At 31.8% G+C, this 26857-nt stretch overlaps 1 protein-coding gene across 1 annotated transcript in view; it reads left to right on the top strand.

Moving 5' to 3' along the window:
• Positions 1 to 17659, top strand: part of LOC145256213 (eukaryotic translation initiation factor 3 subunit K-like) — a 35881-nt gene extending 18222 nt beyond the window's left edge. Inside the window, exons 3-8 of the mRNA XM_080114829.1 lie at positions 4763 to 4883; positions 7788 to 7862; positions 14508 to 14574; positions 16256 to 16333; positions 16625 to 16750; positions 17540 to 17659. Of these exons, the coding sequence (XP_079970955.1) occupies positions 4763 to 4883; positions 7788 to 7862; positions 14508 to 14574; positions 16256 to 16333; positions 16625 to 16750; positions 17540 to 17604 (532 nt within the window). The 3' untranslated portion in view covers positions 17605 to 17659. The remainder of the gene's footprint in view (positions 1 to 4762; positions 4884 to 7787; positions 7863 to 14507; positions 14575 to 16255; positions 16334 to 16624; positions 16751 to 17539) is intronic.
• Positions 17660 to 26857: the final 9198 nt, after the last annotated feature.

The following is a 26857-nucleotide window of genomic DNA, read 5'->3' as shown; positions in this document are numbered from 1 at the left end:
CTGCAAAAACAAATGTTCTTCTATAAAACAACCAAATATGAATAAATATTTGAAGATATAAAGAACTTCAAGCAAAAACTTTTTTCCCAAATTAGTGACTTCAGCATTAAGTAACCTAAAAAGGGTTGATATACCGTACAAAAAAACGATCCAATCACATAGAAATAAGCAATTAAGCAAGAAACCAGCAGAATTAAATCCAAAATAAATGGAGAAAGCAAAAATGTTTTTCTTATCATTTAAAAATACATTTTGTAAAGTTAAAATATAAAAAAAGTATGAAAAAAAAAAAAAAAATTCAAAACTTGTGTAAAGTTTTTTTATCCAAAATAATCTAAAAACTTTACACAGAAAGAATAAATGATAACATTCTTCCTGGCTGCGGCAACTTCTATACAACTGAAGTTGGAATTGCCCTAACAAATCATTCTTGCAATAGCAGCAAAGCTAGTAGTTCTCAAAATATGATAACTGGTAACACACAAAAACTAAATCTGGTGTGAACTTACTTTTCTCATTCCTCTTTAAAGAAGAAACAGTTTTAAATATTTCTGGCATTTTCTTCTTTTTTTTTTTTTTTTTTTTAACAACCAAACTGATGTTAATTTCGTGACAATTTTGTAAAGAAAAACAGCAACAACAACAGCGTAGAAAGTATCCTGGTTATAGTCAGCTAACGTACTTGTTAATTTCCAACATAGCACTACCAAAAGCAATGACGAGGTAAATCAGTTACTTCACTTTTATTGTTCTTCAGTATTTCTATTGTAAAGCGATTTATTGAAATCTATAATATAAATCTCACCTGTTTGTTTAAATGTATGTATGTTTGTATGCCTGCCTAAAACTTATGACAGAGGCGACGGATTTTCACAAGCTCGGTATCGTTTTGAAGCTCGACTCTTCGGACAACAAATATCGAAAAATTGACCAAAAACATTAATTCCTTCGCCTTCAACTGGGCACTTTTCTACAGAGAGGGATCGTTTTTTTTTTCGCTGATATTTTCGAAAGTCATCCCCACTTTTCAATTGTCTAGCCTTAATTTAAACTTACGTCATTTCCGGTTTGGTGATGGACGCAACAGCAAACATGTCACTTTTTTTTTTTTTCGTATTTTCTTCCTTTGTGATACGAGTTTGACCTGCCTGCCTACTACCACTTTTTTTTTTTTTTTTTTTTTTTGCTCAACACGCACCTCCAAACACCCGGGCAACGCTGGGAACCCAGGCTAGTAAAATATAAGAAAAAGACATTGAAAAGTATGCAATAAAATTTAACAAAATTATGCAGATAAAAATAACACAATCTTTATTTGCACCTGTAATAACAAAATTTAAAAAATAAGTTTTTATTTTATTCAAAATTTTATAAATGTTTATAAAAAAAATTTTTTTTTTTTTTTCTTAGAAATAAGTTTTTTTTTTTTTTTTTTTTTTTTTTTAATTTCAACATCAACATGTTCTGTCCTTTCTATATTGAATGTTCATTCTCCTTTGATCAGGATACTTTCAGCAGATTTATTTGTTGCCTATTAAGCCATGCCTTGCCAACCGTACAAAATATGTTCGAAGTTTTGTCTTATAGGTCTTTCATTATTGTTTTGATGATGCACAGTTCTGTGGCTAACATTACTTCATAAACTAAATCGTTGATTACTTAAAAAGTTTTAAAGTGTTTTTAATAACTCTTTAAAAAAAAAAAAAAAAAAAAAAAACTAATTTCATAAGGCCGAAATGATTAGTAAATAAAAAAAAAAGAAAGCTCAGAAAAACATTAAAAAAAAAAAAAAAAAAAACAGTATATGCACAGAGGAGATATAGGCGTGAGAAAAAAGTAAAGAAACTCGTTTGCTTTGGTAGTGCTACGTCAGAAATTAGGAAGTATGTTAGCTGACTGTAACCCACATTTTTTAAATTTTGCTCTTTTAAAGGAACAGGGGAAACTAATAAAAGGCTATGCATATGTTTGTCTCCATATTTTTTTATCTCCTTCGAAACTAAAAGTTGCAGAGCGATGCTAGGGGCCTCAAATAATTGGATTTTTTACAGACAGTTCTTTTATAGATCTTTAGCTAGTTAAAATAGTTTTTGAAGGGTCAAAATTGAAAAAAATCATTAAACATTTTGTACATTCATCTTAATTTATTTTTAATTTTTAATCAGTTCATACGTGTGTCACATTGGTACAGTGGTAACATCACCAGTTTTAAACGCTACAATTTTGGTTTTGGTTCTAGCTGATAGCACCAAAATCCTTTCTTTTTTTCTTTTTTTTTTTTTTTTTTTTTTTTTTTTTTTTTTTTTACTTTTGAAATCACAACTCTATATACAAAATCTGGTAAAATTAAAATATCATATTTAAACGTATTTTACACCCAGAAAAAGCCTGCTACAGTAAACCATGGTTTTGGGGGCCCAGGTTGAGTTCCAAGTCAGCTTTAACTGTCATCGACCAGGTTTTTTTCTTATACACTACATTTTCCATAATGTTTGGTGCACACGCATAGTTTTGCTTGGTACCTAAGTATATAAAAATTTTCCTGATATTTTATTTTGAACTGCCATATTTCTCTTGTGTATTAATCAAATCCTTTAATGTTCTTATTTTATCAGTTTGCACAGATGGTTGTGAACAATGTTTTAACCACTGTTTATATCCTTGTACTGCAATTAGCAAAGTTGTTTTTTTTTTTTGTTTTTTTATTTGGACTACTGTTCTTTATATTGAGTGTTATTTTTTTCACTATGTTTCAATGTAATCTGCAACTTTCTTCAGGTGTCTTGTTGAACTCTGGAATCTATAAAGAATTTCGTCTGGAACCTTTTATTTAATTCACTGGGGTAGCATGCTTTTATTTTGTCAGTTGGATCTTAAGTAATTCGCAATTGTATTCAATGTCGCCTGCATTGAGGATTGAACCTTTATTTCTTTATCTACTACTTGCCTGGGTGCCCAGCGTTGCCCAGGTGTTTGAGGGTGGGTGTTGAGAGAAAAAGAAAGAAAAAAAAAAGTGGTAGTAAGCAGGCAGACTCGAACCTGTTCTGCAAAGGAGGAAAAGAACATGAAAAAAAAAATGTGACGTCTTTGCCGTTGTGTCCATTACCAAACCGGAAGTGGCAAAGGTTTAAATTAAGGCTAGTCAATCGACAAGAGACAATGACTTTCGAAAATATTGGCGACAAAAGTGACCCCTCTTTGTAGAAAAGTGCCCAGTTGAGGGTGAAGAAATGAATGCTTTTAGTCAATTTTTCAATATTTGTCGTCCGAAAAGGGTCAAGCTTCAAAACGCTAGCGCTCTTGTGAAAATCCATCGCCTCTGTTGAAATTTTTAGGCAGACATACAAACATACATACTGTTATAAAAAAAAAAAACTATACCCCCCCCCGCCTTCTTCCTTTTATGTCGTAATAAATGTATGTATTAGTCAAGCAGACATCCCATTCCCAACCATCCACCCACGCAAAGGAACTCACAGAGACAAGATCACCCACTCCATCCCCATCGCTTTTCAAAAAGATAGCGAACATAACTGATGTAAACCAGACAGAAACCCCAACCCACCCATCTCAGAAGGGAACACATGGAAATAAAAACTTGAGCGGGAAATTCAGTTGAGCTGCGAACAGCCACGAGGACACTTGGTAAAAATCAGGGCCCCGGAGAAAATGGGGTTGAACACCAGTGTAGAAAGACGCATAGGTGACTGAAATACAGTCCACTCAACTCGCATCGGCGGATCCATTGGACCGAAAAGGGAAACCAGCTCAAAGCTTGGATCTACCTTGGTCGAATGTTATTCTTTGGAGATAAATATCCCTCCAATGGAGAATTCTATACTAAAAATTACGCGTCAGGAATAATGTTAAAAAAAAAAAAAGAATGGTGACAAAGGAGAGAAAAGACATTTACGTTAATGATGCACGCTCGTCAGGACCAGACAATCACCCAGAAGCTAAGTATTCATCAATTTTCATTCACCCCATCCGCCCAACCCACTCCCATGTCCCTATGCTCAAATATCATTCTTGTTATATATAAATTGACTTTTTGCCATGTGCAAAGAAAGAAGAAATACATTACTGTCTGATTCCAAACAATAACAATGACTCGATTTTCTTTTCATTCAAAAAAGAAAAGGAGGGGGAAGGAGACAATACGTCTCCATGAACAAACTTTATTATCCCACCCCCATCTCGACCCGTAATGTTGTCTGCACCCCATTTGCATTATTGTTTTATCTTTTTTTTTTTTTTGCATTCACCTGTATTACATTCATGTAAATAAGTTAATGTATCTTCAGTATGTTCATACTCGATTGTGTCATCGTCGTTCTTATTGCCTTATCCTAATAATTAAGCGTGAATGTCATTGGGGTGTTTCATGACAATAATGCTGGTTCAAACCTTGGCAAGTGCCATTTGGTTGTGATATCATTACAACCGGCACGCTGCATATCTTTTGTTTTTTTATCTTACAACGTGTGTTTGGGAGGAGAATTTGAAATTTCTAACCCCGGGCTACGACACACAGGATTTCCATCCGGGATCCCAATACACGTCAAACCCCTGGGCTAGACCCAAAACCGTTACAATACGTACATTTAAACAGGTTAAATTTATATAATAGATGCCACGAGTCCTTGTGTTGAAAATAATGCTCAAGATGAGAACTGTTGTCTGAATCGTTTAAATAATACAAATTATCATTCCTCATCTCAAAAATTAAGAAACAATGTTTTTTTTTTTTTTTTCGTTTCAGATACCAGTTTAACCCGACATATGTCAACAAAGTTGTTATAATGCAGATTCTTTTAAAAGCTCTTACAAATTTGCCACATACAGACTTTATTTTGTGCAAGTGTCTCATTGATAGTGCAAAAGTATCCTTTCAATAATTACTTCGGATCTTTGGGAGAGAGTTTAGATCATATGGCATTAAAACATTGCTATTTTTATTTTTATATTTTTTTTATTATTATTTTTTTTTTTTATAATAAGATATTGATTAAAACCTGTATTGATATGAACTAATTCTCAATATTTAGAAACTAGAATATGATTTTATATATATATATATATATATATATATATATAAAAGAGCAAATAGTTAATAAAACATGTTAAAAAGACACTTTGAAAAAGAGTTAAAAACATATTTAATCTGAAAAGGAAACACTTAATAAGTAGATACTCCTTAATCTGCGGAGTTTCGAAGAAATACTTTCCTTCTTATCAGAAGGTAGGAATTAGCAAAATGCGGGATCGGATTTTGCATACAAAAGTATTTGATAAAACTGCAAGTAAGTCAAAGATCTTACTTGATAACAAAAAGTGAAGCAGAGGGAATATGGTGAAGAAAAAGGTGATTTCACGTGAATGGATAGTCTGGTGAAAGGTAAAGTATCCAATGACGGTAAAATCCAAAAATGTAAATCCATAAAAATAGTGTAAGAAATGTTACATAGCAAGTCACAATCTATAGTATAAAGCAATAAACACTGGCAAACAAACAAAAAAAAATTGTTATGGTGCTTAAGCTGTTTCAACTGTTTTTACCTAATTTGAGGGTGCTGATTCCAGAAATGCTGTCACTTTTTTCTATCAGGTCTAGTTTTTCTGCTATGGGATAGTACTCTCTGTAGGAAGCCAATAGCTGCAATAAAAGTAGGCAAATCAAAGAAACAATATTTTTATGTAACTTTAAGACACATATTCATGAAATCACACCAAAATATTCACAATTAAAGTTTGAAGTTGTAAAAAATGCTAAGCATAGACATTATCATCCATAAATTGAAGTTTTATTGATTTTCTAGAATGTCGAGCTCTGGCATCATCGCGCTTAATAGACCAGCAGTAGTCTGCAAGCATGGTGGCATCCCAACGACCTTGATAGCGAACTTTTATATCACTGGGATGTTGATGGAAATGCTTCATTTGCATGTCACTCATATCACTTTGATTTTCTGGAAAACGTGCAACATGGCTGTGCAAAATATGTAACTTGATGCTAATGTTTGTACCCCGTTGATCCAGACTCATGAGTAATGCTTCAACAAGCTCTTTGTAGTTGGGCATCTTTATTTTTTCTCAAGAAGAATTTTACTACTTTTGTAAACACTGTCCAGGCACTCAATTCTGCAGGATTCATAAAATTACAGAAATTTGCGTCGTTCATTAAATTTCAAATCTAGGGTCCATCAAAAATTCTAGCTTTTAATTTTTCTATGATTAGGCCTGGAAATTTCATGCAAATATATTTGAAACAATCGCCATTTTTCTCAAGAGCCTTCACAAACTTGCATGATGTTAAGCTTTGTGTGAAGAAAAGGAAACACGAATTTGGAACGCTCCACCAAAGGAGAAGCCAGAAAATCGAAAGAGCCAGGAATCAGTTCTCTTTGCACAATTTTTTTTTATCCAGTTCTTGCCCTGCTATCCCACAACCACAAGAAGTAAAGAAATTTTGTGTAGCCACTTTGTAGCCCGAGGAGAAACCCAACCATTTTCAAATCGACACATAATCTACTGGTGTTGTCTGTATGAAATCTTTTTGTTAAGGTTAGGTTATTAGTTTAGGCAAGTTGTCAGTTTCTCGCATTGTCGCAGAGTGATATTTTTCTAATTTTCTTTTATTGTTTCCTAGAGTGACTTTTTGATTGCAATGTGATAATTTGTGTGGTTTACAACAAAAATTTTAGTTTGTATAGTTCATTTTATTTCAATTATTAAATTATGTATATCTGTGTTTCTTGTCTATACACACAAACACATTGTTCACATATGTTAAGATACACAAGAGCTAAAAAAAATGTTTATGTAAGGTAGAAATGTATTTCCAAAGAAATTAAATCAAATTATCTTTTATTTTCTTTTATCAACATGGACCAATTATTAAGAAATGGTAATGACTATTGAAAATGCAGTGTTGATACAAGGTGCTTTAAATAAGTTTCCATGCGTTTTTATAGGCATTTAAAATTGTCATAGACTTTTGAAAATTCAGTATGTTAATGCTATATACCTTATGAGATGACTGGCCAATTTTTATGATTTTAGGTTCAAATGAACAGCTACAGAAGGAATTGGAATACAATAAAGCCTGATTGTCACAAATGGTGAATTTCAAAAAATGCAATCTGGACATGACACTTTTTAGCATCAGTTTTTGAATAGTTTAATAGATTCAAGGAAAGCAGGGAGTCTGTGACGGATGATGAGAGGTGTGGGAAGAGTAAAGAAGTCAAAACACCAGAGTTTATTGGCCAAATAGAGAATTTCAGTGATGAGGACCATCATGTGGCAATAGACGACAAGTGCACAGTTTGATGTCAGTGTGGGAGCTGTACACACGATTATTCATGAGGAACTGAAGATGCGGAAGATTTACGCAAAGTTTGTCCCAAGGGTGCAGTCCACAACTTCATCCTTGTCACAGACTATTTGACTATTCCCCACCCTCATCCTATAGTCCAGACTGTGCTCCCTGTGACTTTTAGTTATTCCCTAAGCTCAAGGAAGACCTTAGAGGCTGTCGTTATGAGACAATTGAGAAGATGAAAGAGGCTTTGATGAGGGTCATTGACATGTTCTACTCGGGTGTAAAGTTGAAAATACAGCTGTGATACAAAATTGAACAGATCAAACATTTTAAAAGGGTTGCAAACTTGAAAAGCTATGCAAGTCAAGCTATTAAATTTGTGCGTTTGGTAAAAATTTGTTTTTGTTATGATTTTTTCTTGCATATTTTTTTATTATCATTATTGCCCTTAACTTGTTCTCAGCAAGAAAGTGATGATCTGAAGAAGATTTTCAATTTAGCTAACATCTTGGAGACTTGTGAATTCAAGGAATTCTGGGTAAGTTTAAAATTTGTATATTACTTAGAAGAAAAAAAATGTGACTTGTTGGGTCACTCATTTAGCTTGGGGTTGCTTGAAACTGGAAAAAGTGTTTTATATATATATATATATATCTGTGAAAGTGTCTGCCTGTGTGTGTGTCTGTCTGTGTACATTTCCCTACGCAATAACTCTGTCAATTTTCAGTCTACAGACTCGAAATTTGATATACAGGGTATTGAGATTTGGGAAAATCTTTGTAATCCGTTTTCGGCTGAAATTTGGCTGTTAAGGGGTCAACGTTCAACGATTTGACCTTTGAGAACTCTACCAAACTCCTCCGCCAATTTTGGGTATAAACAATTGATAGTTTAGATATAGGTTCCTTGGACATGGATCTAACTTAATAACTTGATTTGAGCCCAAAACAATAAATGTTAAGGGGTCATAATAGGGGTCAAAGTTAAAAAAAAAAATTTGACTGCTTCGGTTTCTACTAAATTACTTAGACAATTTCTGGTCTAAACATTTGAAATTTTACATAAAGGGTATTCAGAGATGGGCAAGCTTTTTAATCGGTTTGGGTCGAAAATTTGAGTTCCCAATATATGAATGTATGTATGTTTGCGTGTCTACCTAAAACTTTCGACAGAGGCGACTGATTTTTTACAAGATCAGTATTGTTTTTTCGCCAATATTTTCGAAAGTCATCCTATCTTTTCAATTGTCTAGCCTTAATTTAAACCTACGTCACTTCCGGTTTGCCGGTGGTCGTAACAGCAAAGACGTCAGGGTTTTTTTTTTCCAGTTCTTTTCCTCGTTTGCGGTACGGGTTCGAGCCTGCCTTCCTACTACCACTTTTTTTTTTTTTCCTCAACATACACCTCCAAACACCTGGGCAATGCCAGGCTGAAATGATAGTATATATATATTTTACCAAAAAAAATTTTTATATATTAAAATTTGGTAATGTTCATATACCAATAAAATCAAAGTCAATATTAATTGAATCAATTAAGCTTCATGATTATCGGTTTTCATAATCGAGTCTAACATTCTTGCAAAATCAAGACAACAAAATATAAAATAACATCATATGTTGTATTTCCTTATGTGTTACGATTGTTTTGTAACCATTTGGACAAATTTAAACATTATGTTAGCTATTTTTGGAATATATTTAAATAGTGTTTAAATTTGTCCAAACGGTTATGAAACGATCATAACACAAAGAAATACACCATATTATGTTATTATTTTATATTTTTTGTCTTAATTTTGCAAATATATATATATCATTCAAACACTACCGTGTTTGAGTATATGGTAAAGTGGCAGTTTTAGTCATTTAGAACTGCTTTAAAGCTTCACTGCTCACTCATTTTTCGACTAAATTCCAAACAATTATTACAGTTTATAGATCACCTTCTCAGTTATATTGTGAAAAAATTTCAATTTTCATTTAGTAAAATAGTTGAGATGAATTTACTGGTGTTCAAAATCGTAAAAAAACGTAAGGAGGTGAGCAACATATTTTTTTTTCTGACTGGTTTCCATAGCAACCACATTGCTTCAGCAATTAGTGTTGCTACTAATTCACCGCTCTCACGAAACGAGAAGTAACAAGTGAAACAGAATGAAAGCAAATGAGTGTTGTACATTGTTTTGCATATGTGTATGTTATGTTTATGGGGGTAAAAAAATAAGACTGAATTTAAACAAAGAACAAGTGAATTTACTGGAAGCCTGCAAAAATCATGGATTGCAATAGAATTAATTATATAATGTTAAATTGAATTTTTTTTTTTTAATTCTTAATGCTGCAATATTTTAAGTTATAAATTTATGTTTTACTAGAATATCTTGTCCTTTTCTTTTTCATGTTTAAGCTTAACCATATTACTTTTCATGCTCGCATTTTTCTATTGTAATATATATATATATATATATATATATAAATATAAAATATCCTAAAAGTTTTCTTTCTGCTAACTACGTTTCCTTCTAGACCTGAAATGGAAAACTTACATCAAAAAAATATTTTTCATTACCTTAGAGAATGGCTGTGGTAATTTTATGAGGGTAGTCCAAACGTGCATGTATTTTCTTCTCTTAGAGAGAAAGAACAATTTTCCGTTTGGATAATTACATAATTGCAATTATTATAATTTCACATTGGGATAATTTTAATCTAACAAAATATAGCAGTAAGTGAACTTGTTTTTGAACTTTTCTTATATGCCTATCGAAGAAAGTCGAATATTTCAATTTATTTTTTTAAACTGCAAAATAAATAATTTTTATATAAGAAAATTTTTCAGTCCATTCTTTTAATAATAAATAAAACTTTTTATTGAGTATTTCCAAATATTTTAAATTTAGAAGCATTTTTCACAAGTTTTTTTTGTTTCATGAATTCAATATTTTAGCCCGGGCGTAATTCATTTCTTTGAAATATATTTAAAACTTAAAAGTATTTGTTTGTTTTATAACATTTTAACTGTAAATAATTTACATGACTGAAATGGGAAATGAAATAGGAAATTCTCTATTCTCTCCCAAGATATACGAACACAAATTCATCTTAAAAATTCATTAACTCATCATTTTTAATTAAAGTTTTGATATGAACTAAAAATAAAGAGTACATTAATTTTTAGTTAACATATTTTCTTGTTTTATCTTCTAATTAAATGTTGTTTGGTATTTGTGCCGTTTATACACTGTATTGAAATAACATTATTTAGAAAGGCATTCTTAACTATTCTGCACTTTCACCTAACAATTTAATGAAAAAAAAGATACCATAAAAATTTCATTGAACTTGGAAATACTAGTTAAAATATAACACTGTGTACACTGCACAAGCACCATTATTATTATTATACTAACAATAATAATAAAAAAAAACTGGTGTAGATAACATCGACTGGCATCACACCAACGAGTTGTGAAGTGTCAGAGAGGATGGAAAGATTGAGTTGGGAGAGTATTAACCAGATCTCCACTGGAAGTGTGAAGTTCAAATCTGGTACCTTGGGGAGGCATTTTGTCGCCCAAACCCCAGGAAACACCAATGACCAATGCCAACAAGAAATCAGTGGCAAACAGCTGTTGTGATAACATGCAATCATCTGCACAAGTGGTCAAGAGGTGACGAACACTGGAAATCTGGGAAGACTTGTTGTCACTTGGTCTTCAGGGAAAACCACAGGTTACTGCCAGTGAGCGATCGCTGATGATGGCCTGTGAGACAACTCCTAGTGAGTGAAATAATAATAATAATAATGTCCTCTCCCAAATTCACGACCACCCTGATTTGATATTGTAGATGTTTACTATATTTTCTTAGTTTTTAACCAGTGTTCACATTATGGTATGATTGTCTTTGAGTAGTTATGTGAAATTCATTTTCGTATTCATGTATTCTGCACTGATATGAAAATGAAGACTATAGCAGAATATACGATTCCTAACCATGTAGCTGATGAAAATATGCTACACATTTTGATGAAAAACATGGGAAAAAATGGACATAGAAGAACAGAAAACCAAAACTTTAAATGTAATTTCTGTATTAAAAGTAATAGTTATTTAAATATTTCAACATATAATCTTGTGGAGAAAATTCAGCTCCCCAATAAGGGGCACTCTGGATAGGAACAAAAATAAAAATTGTCTTAGTCATGAAAGATTTCTCCTCCACTGACCAAGGACAGAAAAAGTGAAGTATAGCATCAGAACATCTTGTCCTAAAGGCCAGTAATTGTTTGTTTAATGTTTCTTTAATTTGTTCCCTAAATTCATAAATCAGTTTTCTCAGTATTAGATTATATATTGCTTTAAAATTATGTAATTTTACATATACAATATTTATATTTTTTATTGACTAAAGTTCAGTTTCATTATTAATCGAATTGGGTTCCTTTTTTTTTTTTTTTTTTTTTTTTTTTTTTTTTTACATGTTTTAATGCTCTTTTAAAAAATACCCTCATATAGTATCGACAATGACAGTTTGACAAATCTTACCTACATTGCCTGCAGGCATTTTTCAGTTAACAGGCTTTCTATATCTTGGTGACCATGGTGAAATTCGGGGGGGGGGGGGGGTATCAAAGAATATAAAATGAATAATAGAAGCTTGGTAAGAGACAGGTCACTTGGTAAGTTAAATGCAAATTGTGTCTGAATAGGTCAATTTAAATGGAAGTTTTTTTTTGTTTTATTTTTTTTCCAATATAACTCAATCCCAAAATTGATAAAGATTTTAGTATGAATAAGAAACAAATGCTAATTAATTCAGCTTCAGTATAATAATTATTGAAAGTTTTGTTTGGTGGGCAGGGGGCTAATGATTTCACATAATCACCACTTCAAATATCAATACAAAATATTTTTTATCTTAATTATCATTTTTATCTATGAATAATAGATCGGTGCTGTAGTGACTACCTACAAACAGCTCTAAGCATATTATCATTCAAACACAATAAATGAATAAAATTAACACTTAACCATATATTCAAACACAGTAGTGTTTGAATATATGGTTAAGTGTTAATTTTATTCATTTACAACTGCTTTACAACTTCACCGCTCAATCATTTTGCGACTAAATTTCAAGGTCCTGGATATGACCTAAAACTATATCCGATGGTGAAGCCCCACCTTGCAGGCCTTGGGGAGTGTGGAGCCACCCTTTAATTGTCATTGCTCCCAGGTCCATTCTGACCCGGAGTGGTAGTACCTGTTAGGGTCCCAACTATGGGTTAAATAGAATCTGACTTATAAAAAAAATATACTCCATTAAAAATCGTTCCTCAAAATAACTAGATTTGGCATTAAATAACCTGAAAAAGGTTGATATGCCGTAAAACAAAAACAACCAACCAACCAACCAAATTTCAAACAATTTTTACAGTTCATAGGTTACCTTCTCAGCTATATTTTGAAATAAAAATTTTCAATTTTCGTTCATTAAAACAAAAGTTATAATAAAATTAGTGTTCAAAAGTCCTCAGAATTAGTAAAAAAACGTGAGAGACAGTTCCTTCTGATTGGCTGTTGGTTACCATAGCAACTTTTTCAGCATCAACACCTTCATAAATCACATTGGGAATGTCACTCGCATAAATCTTATTTGGGTTATATAGAGAGAGTTAACAAAAGTGATGCTCTTTGCCATACTAGGGCTAATAATATTTTGCTTATGACGTTGCCTGTTAATTCTGTTTCTCTTTTCTTTTTCTTTTTTTTTTTTTGTCCTTTCCTTCTGTTTATTCACTTAATTATGTCTTTTATATGATTATTTTATTTAGTCAATTCAAGAAGTTGGTAATAATTTTGGGGGAGTTCTTGAGAATGCATATGATATTGAACACAAAAAAGAAAATACTATTTCAAGGCAAAGTCTGGAAAAATCATGGATTACATAGAAAAATGTGAGCATGAAAAGTAATATGGTTAAAATTAAGCTTAGAAAAGTAAAAGGACTAGTTAAAACTGGAAAAGTAAAAGACAAGATATTCTAGTAAAAAAATATGAATTTATAACTTAAAATATTGCAGCATTAAGAATTTATATATAATGCTAAATTGAATTTTTTAAAAAAAATTCTTAATGCTACAATATTTTAAGTTATAAATTTTTTATATTTTTTACTAGAATATCTTGTCTTTTTCTTTTCCAGTTTTAACAACTAGTCTTTTTACTTTTCTAAACTTAATCTTAACCATATGACTTTTCATGCTCATATTTTTCTGTTTAATTATGAATATGCATCTAATATTGGAATCAAGTAAGGATTTTGGACCAGCACAATGAGTAGATGATCACAGCCTGTGCAGTGAACATACACAAAACACGGTTGCAGTGTCAATTGCTTTGTCTCAGTCAGTGGTGCAACATAAGTATTCTTCCTCAAAGTAAAATTACAACTCCAGTTTTAAAACGAGTAAAAAGGTCTTCTTTTTTTGAGTCTTTTTTTTATGCTTTGTTTTATTCTACTGAACAACAGACTTGCAAATGAGAATTCTTAGTCTGACCAAATCAAAATACAAACTGACCATCTGTTTCTCAGGGCCACCAACAACCAACTGTTAGACCTCCGAAAACCAAGCTGACCATTGAACACAGAGACAGCAAACTTGCTCTGCTAAAATCAAAGTAGTGACTAGAAATAATGAAATGCTTATCTTTTGCGATTGTATATCTTTCACTGACAAAGCTCACTACTGAGTGAAAAATATCTTTTCAACTTTTTTTTTATATATATAAAATGAACAAAGTTAAATTATTTAAATGTTTAATAGAATAATGTACTTTCTTTTTTTTTTTTTTTTTTCAACGAAGGCTGTTTAAAAAAATATTTGAAGAAATTAGAATGTTTATACCTTCATGTATCAACATAAAATTTGTTGTATATTTAGAATTACTTATTAAAAAAAAACGGAAAAATCTTTATGATGTACATATTTGTCACAGAACGAACGTCATATTTTCAAAATAATGTGGGTTTGGCAAGTAACTTTTCTATTTGGCTAGTAAACAAAAATATTTAGTTGTCAAAGGTCAACTAAAGATAAGTTTGTCCGCAGAGCCCTGTCTTTGTTAAATATTTCACATTCGCAGCAAATATGTCATTTTTTTGTTTTTTGTTTTCAGGCTGTGATTATGAATGATCCTAACATGATTTATGGTATCACTGGATTTGAAGATTCAATCAGAAAATGTAAGTTTCTTTTGTTTTTTTTTATATTTATCCAAAGTCTGAAAAACAAAATTGTTTTGTTTTACAAAGATTTTTAGTGAAAAAAGAGAACAGCAGAAACAGTTGTGCCGTGTCGTACATAGTAAAACCGCCATGTGGACTGATGTTCGGGCTTTCCAGTGTTGAGCAGATTTAATTACAGTCTATTTATTCCAATCCTTGTGTGTGTCTTGGTTTTCTGCTGCTGATTTATGCATGGAAAATTGGTTTATTGAAATGTGAATAAGCATGTTAGTAAAAATCCATACACAAAAATATCATTAATACTGCACCAAAATGTGTTTGAGCATAATTCAATAATAGTAAAACAAGCTTTATTAAAAAGAACTCCACATTTAATACATTGAACTAGAAAAAAAAAAAAATTGTGCTTAAGATAAAGTGAGCAGATGGATTTTTTTTTTTTTTTGTGGTTTTTAGCAAAAACAACAGTACTTATTTGTCATGTTAAAAATAGTGATATATCCAAAAATTAGGAAAATTCATTGAGTAGAAAAACTGCTATTGTGTTTTTATAGCATTCAACAACTGATTATCATATTTTACCAATCGCTTTGTTCCAAATTACAGAAGTTCTAGATGAGCTTTTTATTTTTTGTTTTTCCATGCAAATTAATTTTGGATGGAAATGCTCCCATCTTTAGGTATGAAAACTTCGGAATTCGATTAATAAAATGTGAGTTGAAATTAGTTGATTAGTCAAAAAATCCTAGACATACTCGTAGAAATGTGACACTATGTTAAACTGAGGGCGTTGAGTGCTGGAGAGATAGGAACAGAACAAAAGATAGATGACAAAAAAAAAAAAAAATGAAGTAGGTTTAGCGAATAATAAAAGAACTTATCAATAGACAATGGATAGGAATTTGTTCTTAACGCAAAGAGAATAAAAGGTAGCGTTTAAATTTGGGTGTGGCGAATGACAATGAACTAAGAATCAAACAATAGAAATGGCACTTAGTTAAGGCTTGAACTCCTCCAAAATGGACAGTTGGAGTTTACATGCGACTGAAGGCGGATCATGGTTTGTACTAGATTGAGAACCCTTGAACAACCTGTATTTGTTTTATTTTTTCTCCTTGTGGACCCATGTGCGTCCTCATTGAGAAAATGACAATACCGCCATAAGACGATGAACAAAAAATCCATAACATACGCAATGTCTGGGGTTGGCAGCCTGTTAGTGTGGCCACGTGGAGTCACAGAGGAAATTCTTTGCATTTTAATTTATATTGACATCACATAATTTTGAGTTGCCTACATCCTTTTTAAACAGTGTTTATTTTTGCAGGAGAGTAGAAAATAAACCTTGGCTTTACCTTCAGCTGCCCTGTAACTCTCCCGTCTCTTTTGTTTTTTAGTCCTCGTATTCCATGATCGATATTTCTGACAAAGGAGGAGGAATTGCTGTTGGAATCTATCCATCTCGCAATTATCATTGGTTGGGTTTGATCTTAAAGTAGTTTTTTTTTCTTAGCTCCTTATATCAAGTGGCTTTATGTCTGGTCTGGAGTGGCGATTTAAAAAAAGTTTAACTCTAAATAATTTAAGTGACAAATAGGAATTTAGCAAAATAAAAACGCTGAACATTTTGGTTTCTTCATTTATAAGTCAGTTTAATTTTCTGTTTTTTATTTGGTAGATATTTGTCATGTCATTGGGATTTGCTATGACACAATCCACAAAGATGTCTTTGCGGAACTGTTGGGAGATCTTTCAGGTATGACTTTTTTTATTTGAGTTTTCATTTATGTTTAGAATGTCAATTATTAATTTTTGATTTTAATGACAAATATAGGGAGTCCCAAAATTAACCATCTACTTTTGATGCTGCTTTATATTTCAAAATAGATGGTTAATTTTGTGGCATTTTTGATTTGAAGTAGATTTTTTTTTTTTACTAAAAGTAAATGGAATGAATGCATCTACAGAATATGACTGTATTATCTGCTGTTTTGATGGGATCCGTTTGAAATGCTAATTTTTTATTTTATTTTTGGCTTACTTTTAGACAAGCAAGCGAGTCTCTGGATTGCCAAATATGGATGGAGAATGGTTGATAGCCAAAATATTTTCATCACAAACCAAGAAGAAAACATTAAAACCAAGAACATCACAGAAAAGATTACACTTGAAAGTAAGATTTTTTTTTTAATTTCATTTTATATTTTACTTATTTTTCAGCTTTTTTTTTTTTTCATGTTTTTTTTTCTTTTTATTTTTTTATTTATTTATTTCTTTTTTTATTTTTCTATATTTTTAAAAAAAATTTCTTTATTTTTTTGTTTTTATTCTCTTTCTATTTTTCTTTTTTCTTTGCTTTTTTCTTTTCCTCATCTTTCTTTTTTATATCTTTTGAAAATGATTTTGCTCATTTCAAAAGAATTGTGGTTGGCTCCGGTTTTGTCAATGTAAATTCAAGCAAACTGAACCCATTTAAATTACAATTTATTATTACAATTATTTCCCTTTGAATTCCACTTTCCTTTTCTTTACTTCATCAAATTGATCATGGGTAGATCAAGTACAAATTAGACATCTTTTTTCTCTCTCTTTAAAAATAAGACTAAAATATAAACATTTTAGCTACAAATTTACTTAAATTTATTCTTTGCATCAATACAATTAGAAATTGTACCTATGACTGCCAACTTAGATCCCCAAAGAAGCAAAGCAAATCTCACGCTGAAGAACACGAGCAATTTTAGCTCATTTTGTTGTACTAAAAACTCATTCAAGTAAATCATCTTCACACACAAAAAAAAAATTAGTTTTTTTTCGTTTTATGATTTTTTTTTTTTTTTTTCACTTTTTACATTTTCTTTCTCTTTTTTTTTGTTTAAAAATTTTTTTATCCTCTTCCTGCTGCCGTCATATTAACTTTCTCCTGCCTTGACTCATATTTTCTGCTTCCTTTTCTTTTCAGATGTTGCCGCCATTATGACAATGGCTGCCCATCCAAAGGTGCAGCAACCTGTCATCCCTTTGTAGTAATTCCATCTGGATTGGATCACATCATTTATCACAAATAAAACACAAAAGAATATTTTTGTTCTTGTATTTTTGCTTCTTCACTCCATAGTAACTGGAGTTTCTTCTGTGTGGTTGGAATGCAATGGGTTAAGAAGAGATAGATGTAGTAAATTCCGGTTTCTAAGAAAGAAACTGGTCATCTAGAATTTCTGGTCAACAGTGGATATATTGAGGAGACGGGAATGTCAAAGATTGGGTGGACTCGAGGAGTAAAGGGAGTCAGTTCATTAAGACGTTGCAGATGATAAGATGACAAGTAGATGCCTTTTAACCAAATAATGACTTGCCTTAACGAATGATCTCAATTAGGTTTTACGAATTTGAAAGACTGGAACTTGACTATTATGTAAATGCTGGCAGTGGAGCCCAACGACACACACACACACGTCCAAAAAAAAAAAAAACCTTCAATCTAAGAGGTCCCACATTGTCTATTAAGCTTTAGCTTCTGTCTCATCACTACAATGTTATAATCTGATGCTTGTTTTACAAGTATTTTAATGAAGTATCCTCTGATAATAAACTTACCACACTGGTGTCCCTTTGACATAAATAATCCCAGCCAACCCGAAAATCGACAAAATCCCATCCCTTTACCATAGAGATCCCCAGATACCGAAGGACTTTTTACTACTCTAATAACTTATTTCCTCAAACTATTTGCCTTTGGAATTACCTTCCTGCTTTCCTTACCGTACTGACATGCAGAAGTTTAAATGTAATGTGAATATATTCCTTGCACAAATCTTTACTTAGGATAGCCCTAATTCACAGTAGTCATTTTCATCTTAGTTGCAATGAAGCTTATTTAGGTTGAATAAATTTTAAAAAGAAGAAAAGGTTCTCATTGGTCGCAGCTATTCGTTAACATGCAAGATTGCACCACCACTGGCATGAGAGCAGCAAAGCTCAGCAGTTGCATGCAAAGTTGGGAAAGGTTTAACTCGGAACTGACAACCTGGGTGTTAAAAGTTCAAATCCCGTTCGTTCAACAAAAATCACTTCCACTCAGGATTCATTCGACATGATGAAAAGAAGCATACCTATGGCAACTTAATGATTTTATTCATTCTCTGATCTTCCATGGTCGGGTTCGTACTGAATGGTATAGATATTATTTAATTGGAATTCATTAAAACGTGGATTAACCAAAAAATCCAACCTTGATCGCCGTTCGGGGCCTGTGGCGCAGTGGATAGACGTTGAATCTCTACAGCTCCAGGTGAGAATTGTCTGAAGATAGTGGTTTCAATCCTACCCAAAGCTGGCCAGAGGCTTACTTGGCCAAAACGTGGTGAGACGACAACAACTATGGAAGGCAGTAATTGCTGAGAATGCAGTCAGGAGATTCGGAGTTCCTATCCCGTCACGGTTACCACCTGACGAAGGCCAGAGGAATAGTTGGCTCAAACGTCGGAAAAACAATAACTAAGAAAGATGAGGATAATAGTCCACAATTAATAAATAATACTCATCTCGATAATGAATTCCAATTAAATAATATGTATTTCTCTTCTTGTAAGTAAAAAAAAAATACTGAAACCGAAACTTATACAGTGAGTCAAATATGATAACCATTAGGCCAGCGTCCATTAAAAAGTGTATTCAAACCTACTTATTCTTAACATAATGAAGCTGTTATGTAAACAATTTGCATATGCGCAGTTGTGAAACAGTTGACAAACAGATAAAAATCCAATAATTCCCACGTATCAATTTTTCAATTTTGACCCCTTAGCAGCTCTTTTTTCCGGATGAAAACAAGTTTTCCAGATGTCTGAATACCCTATATACCAAATTTCAAGTCCATAGATTAAAAATTCGTTGAGTATATCAGTTGACTTTATTTTATGCTTATGTATCTGAGATTATTCCCCCCCACACATACACACACACACTCACTCACAATATCTGACAGATTCCTCTTACATTCTGAACCAGTTTTCTTGTCCTTCGGAACTACTACATGATAGCTCTGATTTCACGTCTGGAAAAAGTTATAATCTTATAGGTTTATTTTTCTGTTTAATCGTAAAGAGAATACGCACCACAAATTAATTTGTAAACTCCTGTTTAATTATTTTTAAAATAAAAACCAAAATCTTTAAAAAAATAAGTAAACTTTTGTTTATTTGTAAATAAAAAAAAAATTATAAAGTAGGAGGAGGTATTCCTCTATAAAAATAAATAGTTGTTACGTAGCGGGGTGGTTATAAGGTCTATATATATGTAAGGCACTGTATACAAAGTGCATTGGGTATATGATGAGTTGTGTATATAGTAAAGCTTCTTTGTGTCGTCTAATGATCATAAATCCTTGTGGATGTGTGCGTGTGAGTTAAAATACAGATAACACGAAGGGGACGGAACAAAATTCTGGGTGGTTATACATCTTGCCAATTAAAAAATCATACCTGTCCATCCAGATCTTAGTTGTTGAATCTGCTAAAAGCTGAAATGAACATTTCTTCCAAAGAAACGACTATGATTCTTCGGTTATATTTTAGACTGCATTTTTTGGTTCCATGGCAGAAACATTATCTTCATCATGTGAGGTTATTGTCAGTTGGGAAGAGCATGGAAAAAAAATACGACGGCTGCTTGAGGAAGAAGTGAGTGCTTTGTAAGCCTCTTAAGTACAATGTTAAGAGTTCCGATCTTTCTTTGCTTTGAAAATAATGTTTTGTTGTGGGCAAAACACAAACACAACTTTGACATTAAAATAATTTACATGACTAAAGTAGGAATTTATTTCTGGAAGAAATATTGCTTCGTAACATAAACAAACTATACACAATCTTTCACCTATACAATGGAACCTCTGTTTTTTTTTGGGGGGGGGGCACTTTCTTTAGCAGGAAATGGCTTGTCTCGGCAATATGTACTTTCAGATCTGCTGCCACTACTAGAACGTATACTATAAATATTTCTGTGTTATTTTTTATTGCATACTTAAGTAACGATTCAGTGTTTAATCATGTAAAAAACATAAATAGAATATTTGTTATGTTGTGGGTTTTTTTTAATCTTTTTTAGTCCCCTGACAAAAGGAGGGTGGACCTGTAAATTCACCCTTGTCCGTTTGTCAATCCGCACTCTTCTCAATAACTACGCCTTGGAATTTTTTGAAATTTTGCACAAACATTAAAGATGATATGAGTAAAAAAAAGTAACAGAACGGATTTTCTGGGAAAACTCTGGAATGAATGACTTATAAAATCTAAAATTTTGTTGTAGTTCTTTGAGAATGAAAACTTCTGATTTCCTGTATTTATGACCAATGTAAAAAGATATTGATCTGGACTAAATATTTAAATAAAAAAAAATAAAAAAAGTGACCCTAAAATTTTAGTAATATAGAGTAAGGACCCTATTCCAGTAAATAGCGATTAAGTTAGCTTGTGTAAATTTTGATGAGGGTCACGCTAAATACATGTCAGGATAACCTAGCTGCAACCAGAATTGTACCCAGAGACGTGACGTGAGCAAAAAGTCAAACTCTCTACACAAAACATAGCCAAACGATGTGTGGATATGATGACAAGATTTTTCAAGTGAGAGAGAAAGAGCTTCAGTCAGTCTCTCCGTTTGAAGTCAAACAAATAGACACAAAAATGATGTAGAAATATTCTAAGCTAAATATTTTATTTAATTTTTGGACACACTCAAACTTTTGTTAACAAATATTTATGCTAAATAAACATCCACTTGAGTAAAATAAAACATTTCAAGACGTTTCTAAAATAAAAATACTAAATTTCTGGTAAAAAAATGAGCATTCATATTTTTGGCCAAATACACATTTCCTTTAATAAATATGCCAAAAAGCACATTTGAGTATTTGCTAAAAGGAAAACCTTCCATGGCGAATTTAATTCGTAAATATATTTTTTAAATGAAATACTGAAATGCCCTAAGATTACAGGTTGTATAATACTGTAAACATAAAATCCAAATAAATATTAGTATCAATAATTATAAGACGATCTCAAGCAGATAAAAAAAGTTCAATATATAAGATAGAGCAATAATATAAATAGACATTTTGAGTTAAATTATGTATAATTACAACAAAATTTATTGTTTTACAAAGGAGTACAGATAATTATTAAAGTCTTTTCTTTAACCCATGGATTTTCAATGAATGTCTCATCTCATCGAAGGAAATGTTAGCAAAATAGATGCGGGTAATTATGGATTTTTATTATTAGACTGAAAATTAATTTTATTATTAGCTTAACTTTATTAACTTAGCACATAGATTGAAAATTAAAATTTTCATATATATATATATATAAATTATTTTCACTGTTAGTTACCTATGTGTGTCAGTCAACCATTTTGTTAGATAGAAAGTAAGTTTAAGAAGTTAAGCATCAGTCTCTCCCTCTCTCTCCATAAGTAAATTCTCTCCAATAAAACCTTGAAGAACTCGGCAATGTCTCCTTGTGTTTTTCATGCACGAGTAGTTTATTTGTCTAGTTAAACAGGCGAGACGATCATAGTCACACATGAAAGGACAATGAGAAGAAGCACTTGTGGAAATGAGACCTTCTACAGACACCTACACACCTATGTAATTCTTTACATTTGGCTTTTTGTTTGCTCATGAGTGAAAACATAACATTAGTTTAATCGCTATATAAACAGAAAATATTAAAAAACATGATGCAAGTAGGAACCGAACTGACCGACTCTTGACTTTCTTGCATCTTACAAATAATTTTTAGATAAAAAAAATCATCTTATAATAGAATAAAGCCAGTCCCCCTCCTACATGAGTGCTCGGAAGCTTCAGTAACGGAAGCCATATAAATCTTCTCAGTTTGTGATTTTTGCCACTTATTTATCTACTAGCGGGGATGCTTGGCATTGCCCAGGTGTTTGTAGGTGTAAAAGAAAAAAAAAATGTTTTGGTAGGGAGGTAGGCTCGAGCTCGAAGCCTTGAGGTGAATAGCCTGATAACTTACCACAACGCTATGAGGGCAGAGAAGGGATAATGGTTGAAATTAAACATTTAAAAAGGCAGGTGGTTAAACGAACGTCAGCATGCAGTTTTCTAGGTGAAACATTACGCCATAGAGAAATGAAATCACAGCGTAAATTTTGTAACATAAGGTTGCTGAAATAAAAGATAGATGCGACCTTGTTTCATAAATCAAGGATATTATAATCTAGGGAGTATATAAAAAGTAAGAATGAGTAACCTCCCCCCCTCGAAAAAAAAAAAACCTTTGGCGGACATACAAAAAAAATGCACACAAACACATTTTAGCTTTTATATTATAGATGTTGTTAGAGTTTGCTTTCTTTGATTTCAATATTTGTCATAACTACAGGAAGATGGAATAATTTTCACTCTCACACACAGATGAACTATCACTGCCACCCACATATTTTCTTGCATCTTACAAATACTTTTCAGATTAAAAATCATGCTTATAATGTGAAGCCAGTTTCGAAGCAGTTTAGTAACTGTTAGGATGATAAAGGGAACTAAATCATTTTTTTTATTGTTTCATGCAGAGTTACCCCCCCTCTCTTTTGACTGATGTGACATTTTTGCTTTTGTATAGAGACATGAGAATGGCACAAGACAGACGTTAGCAAGTGCCAACAAAAAAAAAAAAAAAAAAAAAAATTTACTTTGAATCCGAGAAAATGGAACTGGAAAAGTATTACTTCTATCCATGATAGTTGTGACACACAAACTCGAGTAATATAGAACTAAGATTGACAGATATAATTTCTATCATTCTATGTGTTGACTCCTTGTAAATAAAATGGCTACATCAAGTCAAGTATGAATATCCTCATTTCTTCCACTACTTTTTGTCATTTATGTGCTACACACGTATATTTGTCTTTCAGTATAGTTTTCTGCAAAGCATTAATTATGATATGTTGACACCCCATTTATGAGAGTAATAAAACTACATACATCTTATTTAATTAATTAAAATGTTTATTGAGATGAGTATTTATTGCAGACTATTATCCTCATTTTTTTTTTTTTCTAGTTTTTTTTTATGGCGTTTCGACAAACTATTCTTCTGGCCTTCGTCAGGTGGTAACCACAACGGGATAGGAACTCCGAATTTCTTAACTGCATTTGCAGCAATTACCGCCTTCCATAGTTGTTTGGGGCCCGTCGCGCAGTGGATAGAGACGTTGAATCTCTATAGTTCCAGGTGAGCATTGTCTGAAGATAGTGGTTTCAATCCTACTCAAAGCTAGTCAGAGACTTAGTTGGCCAAAACGTGCTGAGACGAAAAACAACTATGGAAGGCAGTAATTGCTAAGAATGCAGTTGGGAGATTCGGAGTTCCTATCCCGTTGTGGTTACCACCTGACGAAGGCCAGAGATATAGTTGGCCGAAATGTGAAACAACAAAAAAAAAAAAAAAAAAAAAAAGATAACAGTCCGCAATAAATAAATGACTACATACATTTTTTCAGTTAGTGATTTTTGTTACATATTCGTTTAAGTTGTTAGAAAATCAAATTTTAGTTTTGATCTTAATTTTTATTTTAATATTTAGTCCTGATTTATTTTGATGTTTTTATTCAGTTTACTCTCCAATTTCAGTAAAAAAAAAAAAAAAAAAAAGCATATGTGCATCTTATCAGTTTTTTTAGGTCTCATTTCTTCTGCCACATATCTGTTAGAAAAACTTTTTTTTCATTTTCCTCAATTTATTAAAATTGAGGAAAATTAACAAATTTTCTAACAATTTTTTTTCTACCATAGATATGTGGCAGAAGAAATGAAACCTAAAAAAACTGATAAAATGCACATATGCTATTTTCTTTTTAATTAATTTAATCCTGATTGCTTTTTTATTTTAAAATCTGTCATAAGTACAGAAAGTCAGAGTAATTTTCACTTTAACACACAGGTATACTACTATAATAGAGTACACATGCACATATGGCAGCTGTATGCAAACGACCAAGCCATGTGTGAGGTGATGTTATGGCAAGGAAGCAAAAACAGATTATAAAAAGAACGTGTGCGCAGACTGATGATCACATTAGAGAGAGAGAGAGAGAGAGAGGACAGAGATACACATGGGCCGAGAGACAAAGGCTGGAAAGTACTTGGAAATAAATGTCTGTTGTCTTAACGGAAAAAAAGTGAGTCGAGTGATTCCTTGTTTTGGTTCCCTTGTGGCTGTCTATACACGTGTGGGTTCCGAATATGGATATGTCACATGTAATAACTAGATTGCACTACAACTGCAATCCACGTGCACCGTTAAATATACTGGTTTTATGCAATAAGTTGTATTGAAATAGAGTCCACTGAAATTTTGTATGATTTAAGTTTATAACTCATTCTTTGTACCCCTTCTTACTTGCCTTTCTACAAGGACAAAGTTAGAAGCAAGATTAGTTTTTCACAGGGTTCGTACAGATTGTCAATGTCCACTATCAAGGATTTTTCAAGGCTTTTCAAAGCTTTTTAAGGTCTTCTCCAGACAAAATTCAAGTTTCAAAACAAATTTTGATAAATAAACAACGATGTAATAAACCAAAAAAACTTAATTGACAACAGGAATAGTCATTTTCATTTGCATACAAAACAATACGCCTGTTGACAATTATGTTTAAATTCCATAATCCACTTATATATGGCCAAACAAGTGTGATTAAATGTTATTTTTCCCCATTGTAGATTGGTCTACACTGTGTTTGTTATACTTTTAAATCTTGAAATTTCGGTATTGTGGATAGAAGAGTTGCGTTCCTTTATCACGAAACTACTCAATGTTATTATATGGAAAATAGTTTTGTGATAAAGAGACGTAACTTTTGTATGCTGTAATTTCAGAACCATATTATATTCTGATTAATGCAGACTTCGTATTCATTATTATATTGGACCCAATGTATAGTAATGATTTAAAATATTGAAAACAGAAATCACTTGTGTGCCACCACCGCAAATTAAAACCAAAACATTTAGCTTATGATTCACTTTTTCCTTTGATCTTAATAACTGTATTATGAAGGCATGTTTACTTCAAAGCTAAAAATTAAAACCTGAACCAATAGCTATTACATCATGCATGCATATTCGTAATGCGGTCATTTGACCATCACCTGGCAAATTTCATTTTTTTTTTTAATTTTCACACTTTTGCACCAATTTTCCCCAGCCAAAACTCAAATATAAAGTTTTGCATGGGTTCAAATACGCTATATATGAAGTTTCATGTCTGTAGATCAAAAACTGTAGGAGGAATTTGGTAAGCAAAATTTTTTAAACAAAAGTATATATGGATACATAAATATATATAGAAAGAGGTTTGTGATTACTATAATCTTTTTACGCAAATATTACATAAGTATAAATCATGTAGAATATCTGCATGAATATAATTACATGTAATAGTTAACTGACGATGATCATCCCATAAGAAAACCGAAAAAACTAAATTAAAATGAATGTTTAAAAGAATATGCAAATTAGCTAGATCTTTTGCAGATAAATACAATTCAATGACGCATACATAACAAAGTTGTATTTTTTTTTTAAATAAATAGAAAAAAGGGTTTTAATATGAATATCAATACACAAAAAAAAAAACAAATTTATAGAGGAGTATAGTATAGATTTGCAATACTTAAAAAATAGTTTAATGATATTTTTTATTAATACTTAACAAATAATTTAATCGTATTTATTTTGATTTGATTTTTAATATTGCAACAGAAATTTTTACCAGATATATAGAGAACGATTTTCAAGGCCTTTTGAAGACATTTTTCATATTTTCAAGGATTTTTCAAGGTAAAATAGAAATAAGACATTTTCAAGGCAAAAGTCTAAATTCAAGGACTTTTCAAGCCTGTGCAAACCCGGTTTCATATGGGGAAAATCCAGCTTCCCTCATTCCCTGGATTAAGACAAAAAATTTTGATACTTGTACATTTTAATCAAGACATTAAAAAATGAAAATATCAAAAAATAGTTATACGTATCTGTTTTGGACTGAAGATCTCTGAACAAAAAATTTCACTTAATTTGATCAAGTAATTTTTTTTTTTTTTTTTTTTTTTTTTTTTTTTTACAGCAGAAAAACATGTTTTTATGACAGCACGCTGAAGGCAGCCATGTTTGGGTTTTTAGAGCATACCACGGGGAGATAACTCAGTTTAAAGCGCCGACACTCCCTCTCCACCTTAAATACTACCTATTCTTCCT

The sequence above is a fragment of the Euprymna scolopes genome, chromosome 32 (assembly GCF_053919585.1).
Source record: "Euprymna scolopes isolate OS-2025 chromosome 32, ASM5391958v1, whole genome shotgun sequence".
NCBI lineage: Eukaryota > Metazoa > Mollusca > Cephalopoda > Sepiida > Sepiolidae > Euprymna > Euprymna scolopes.
This window is presented reverse-complemented; position numbering and strand designations above follow the sequence as displayed.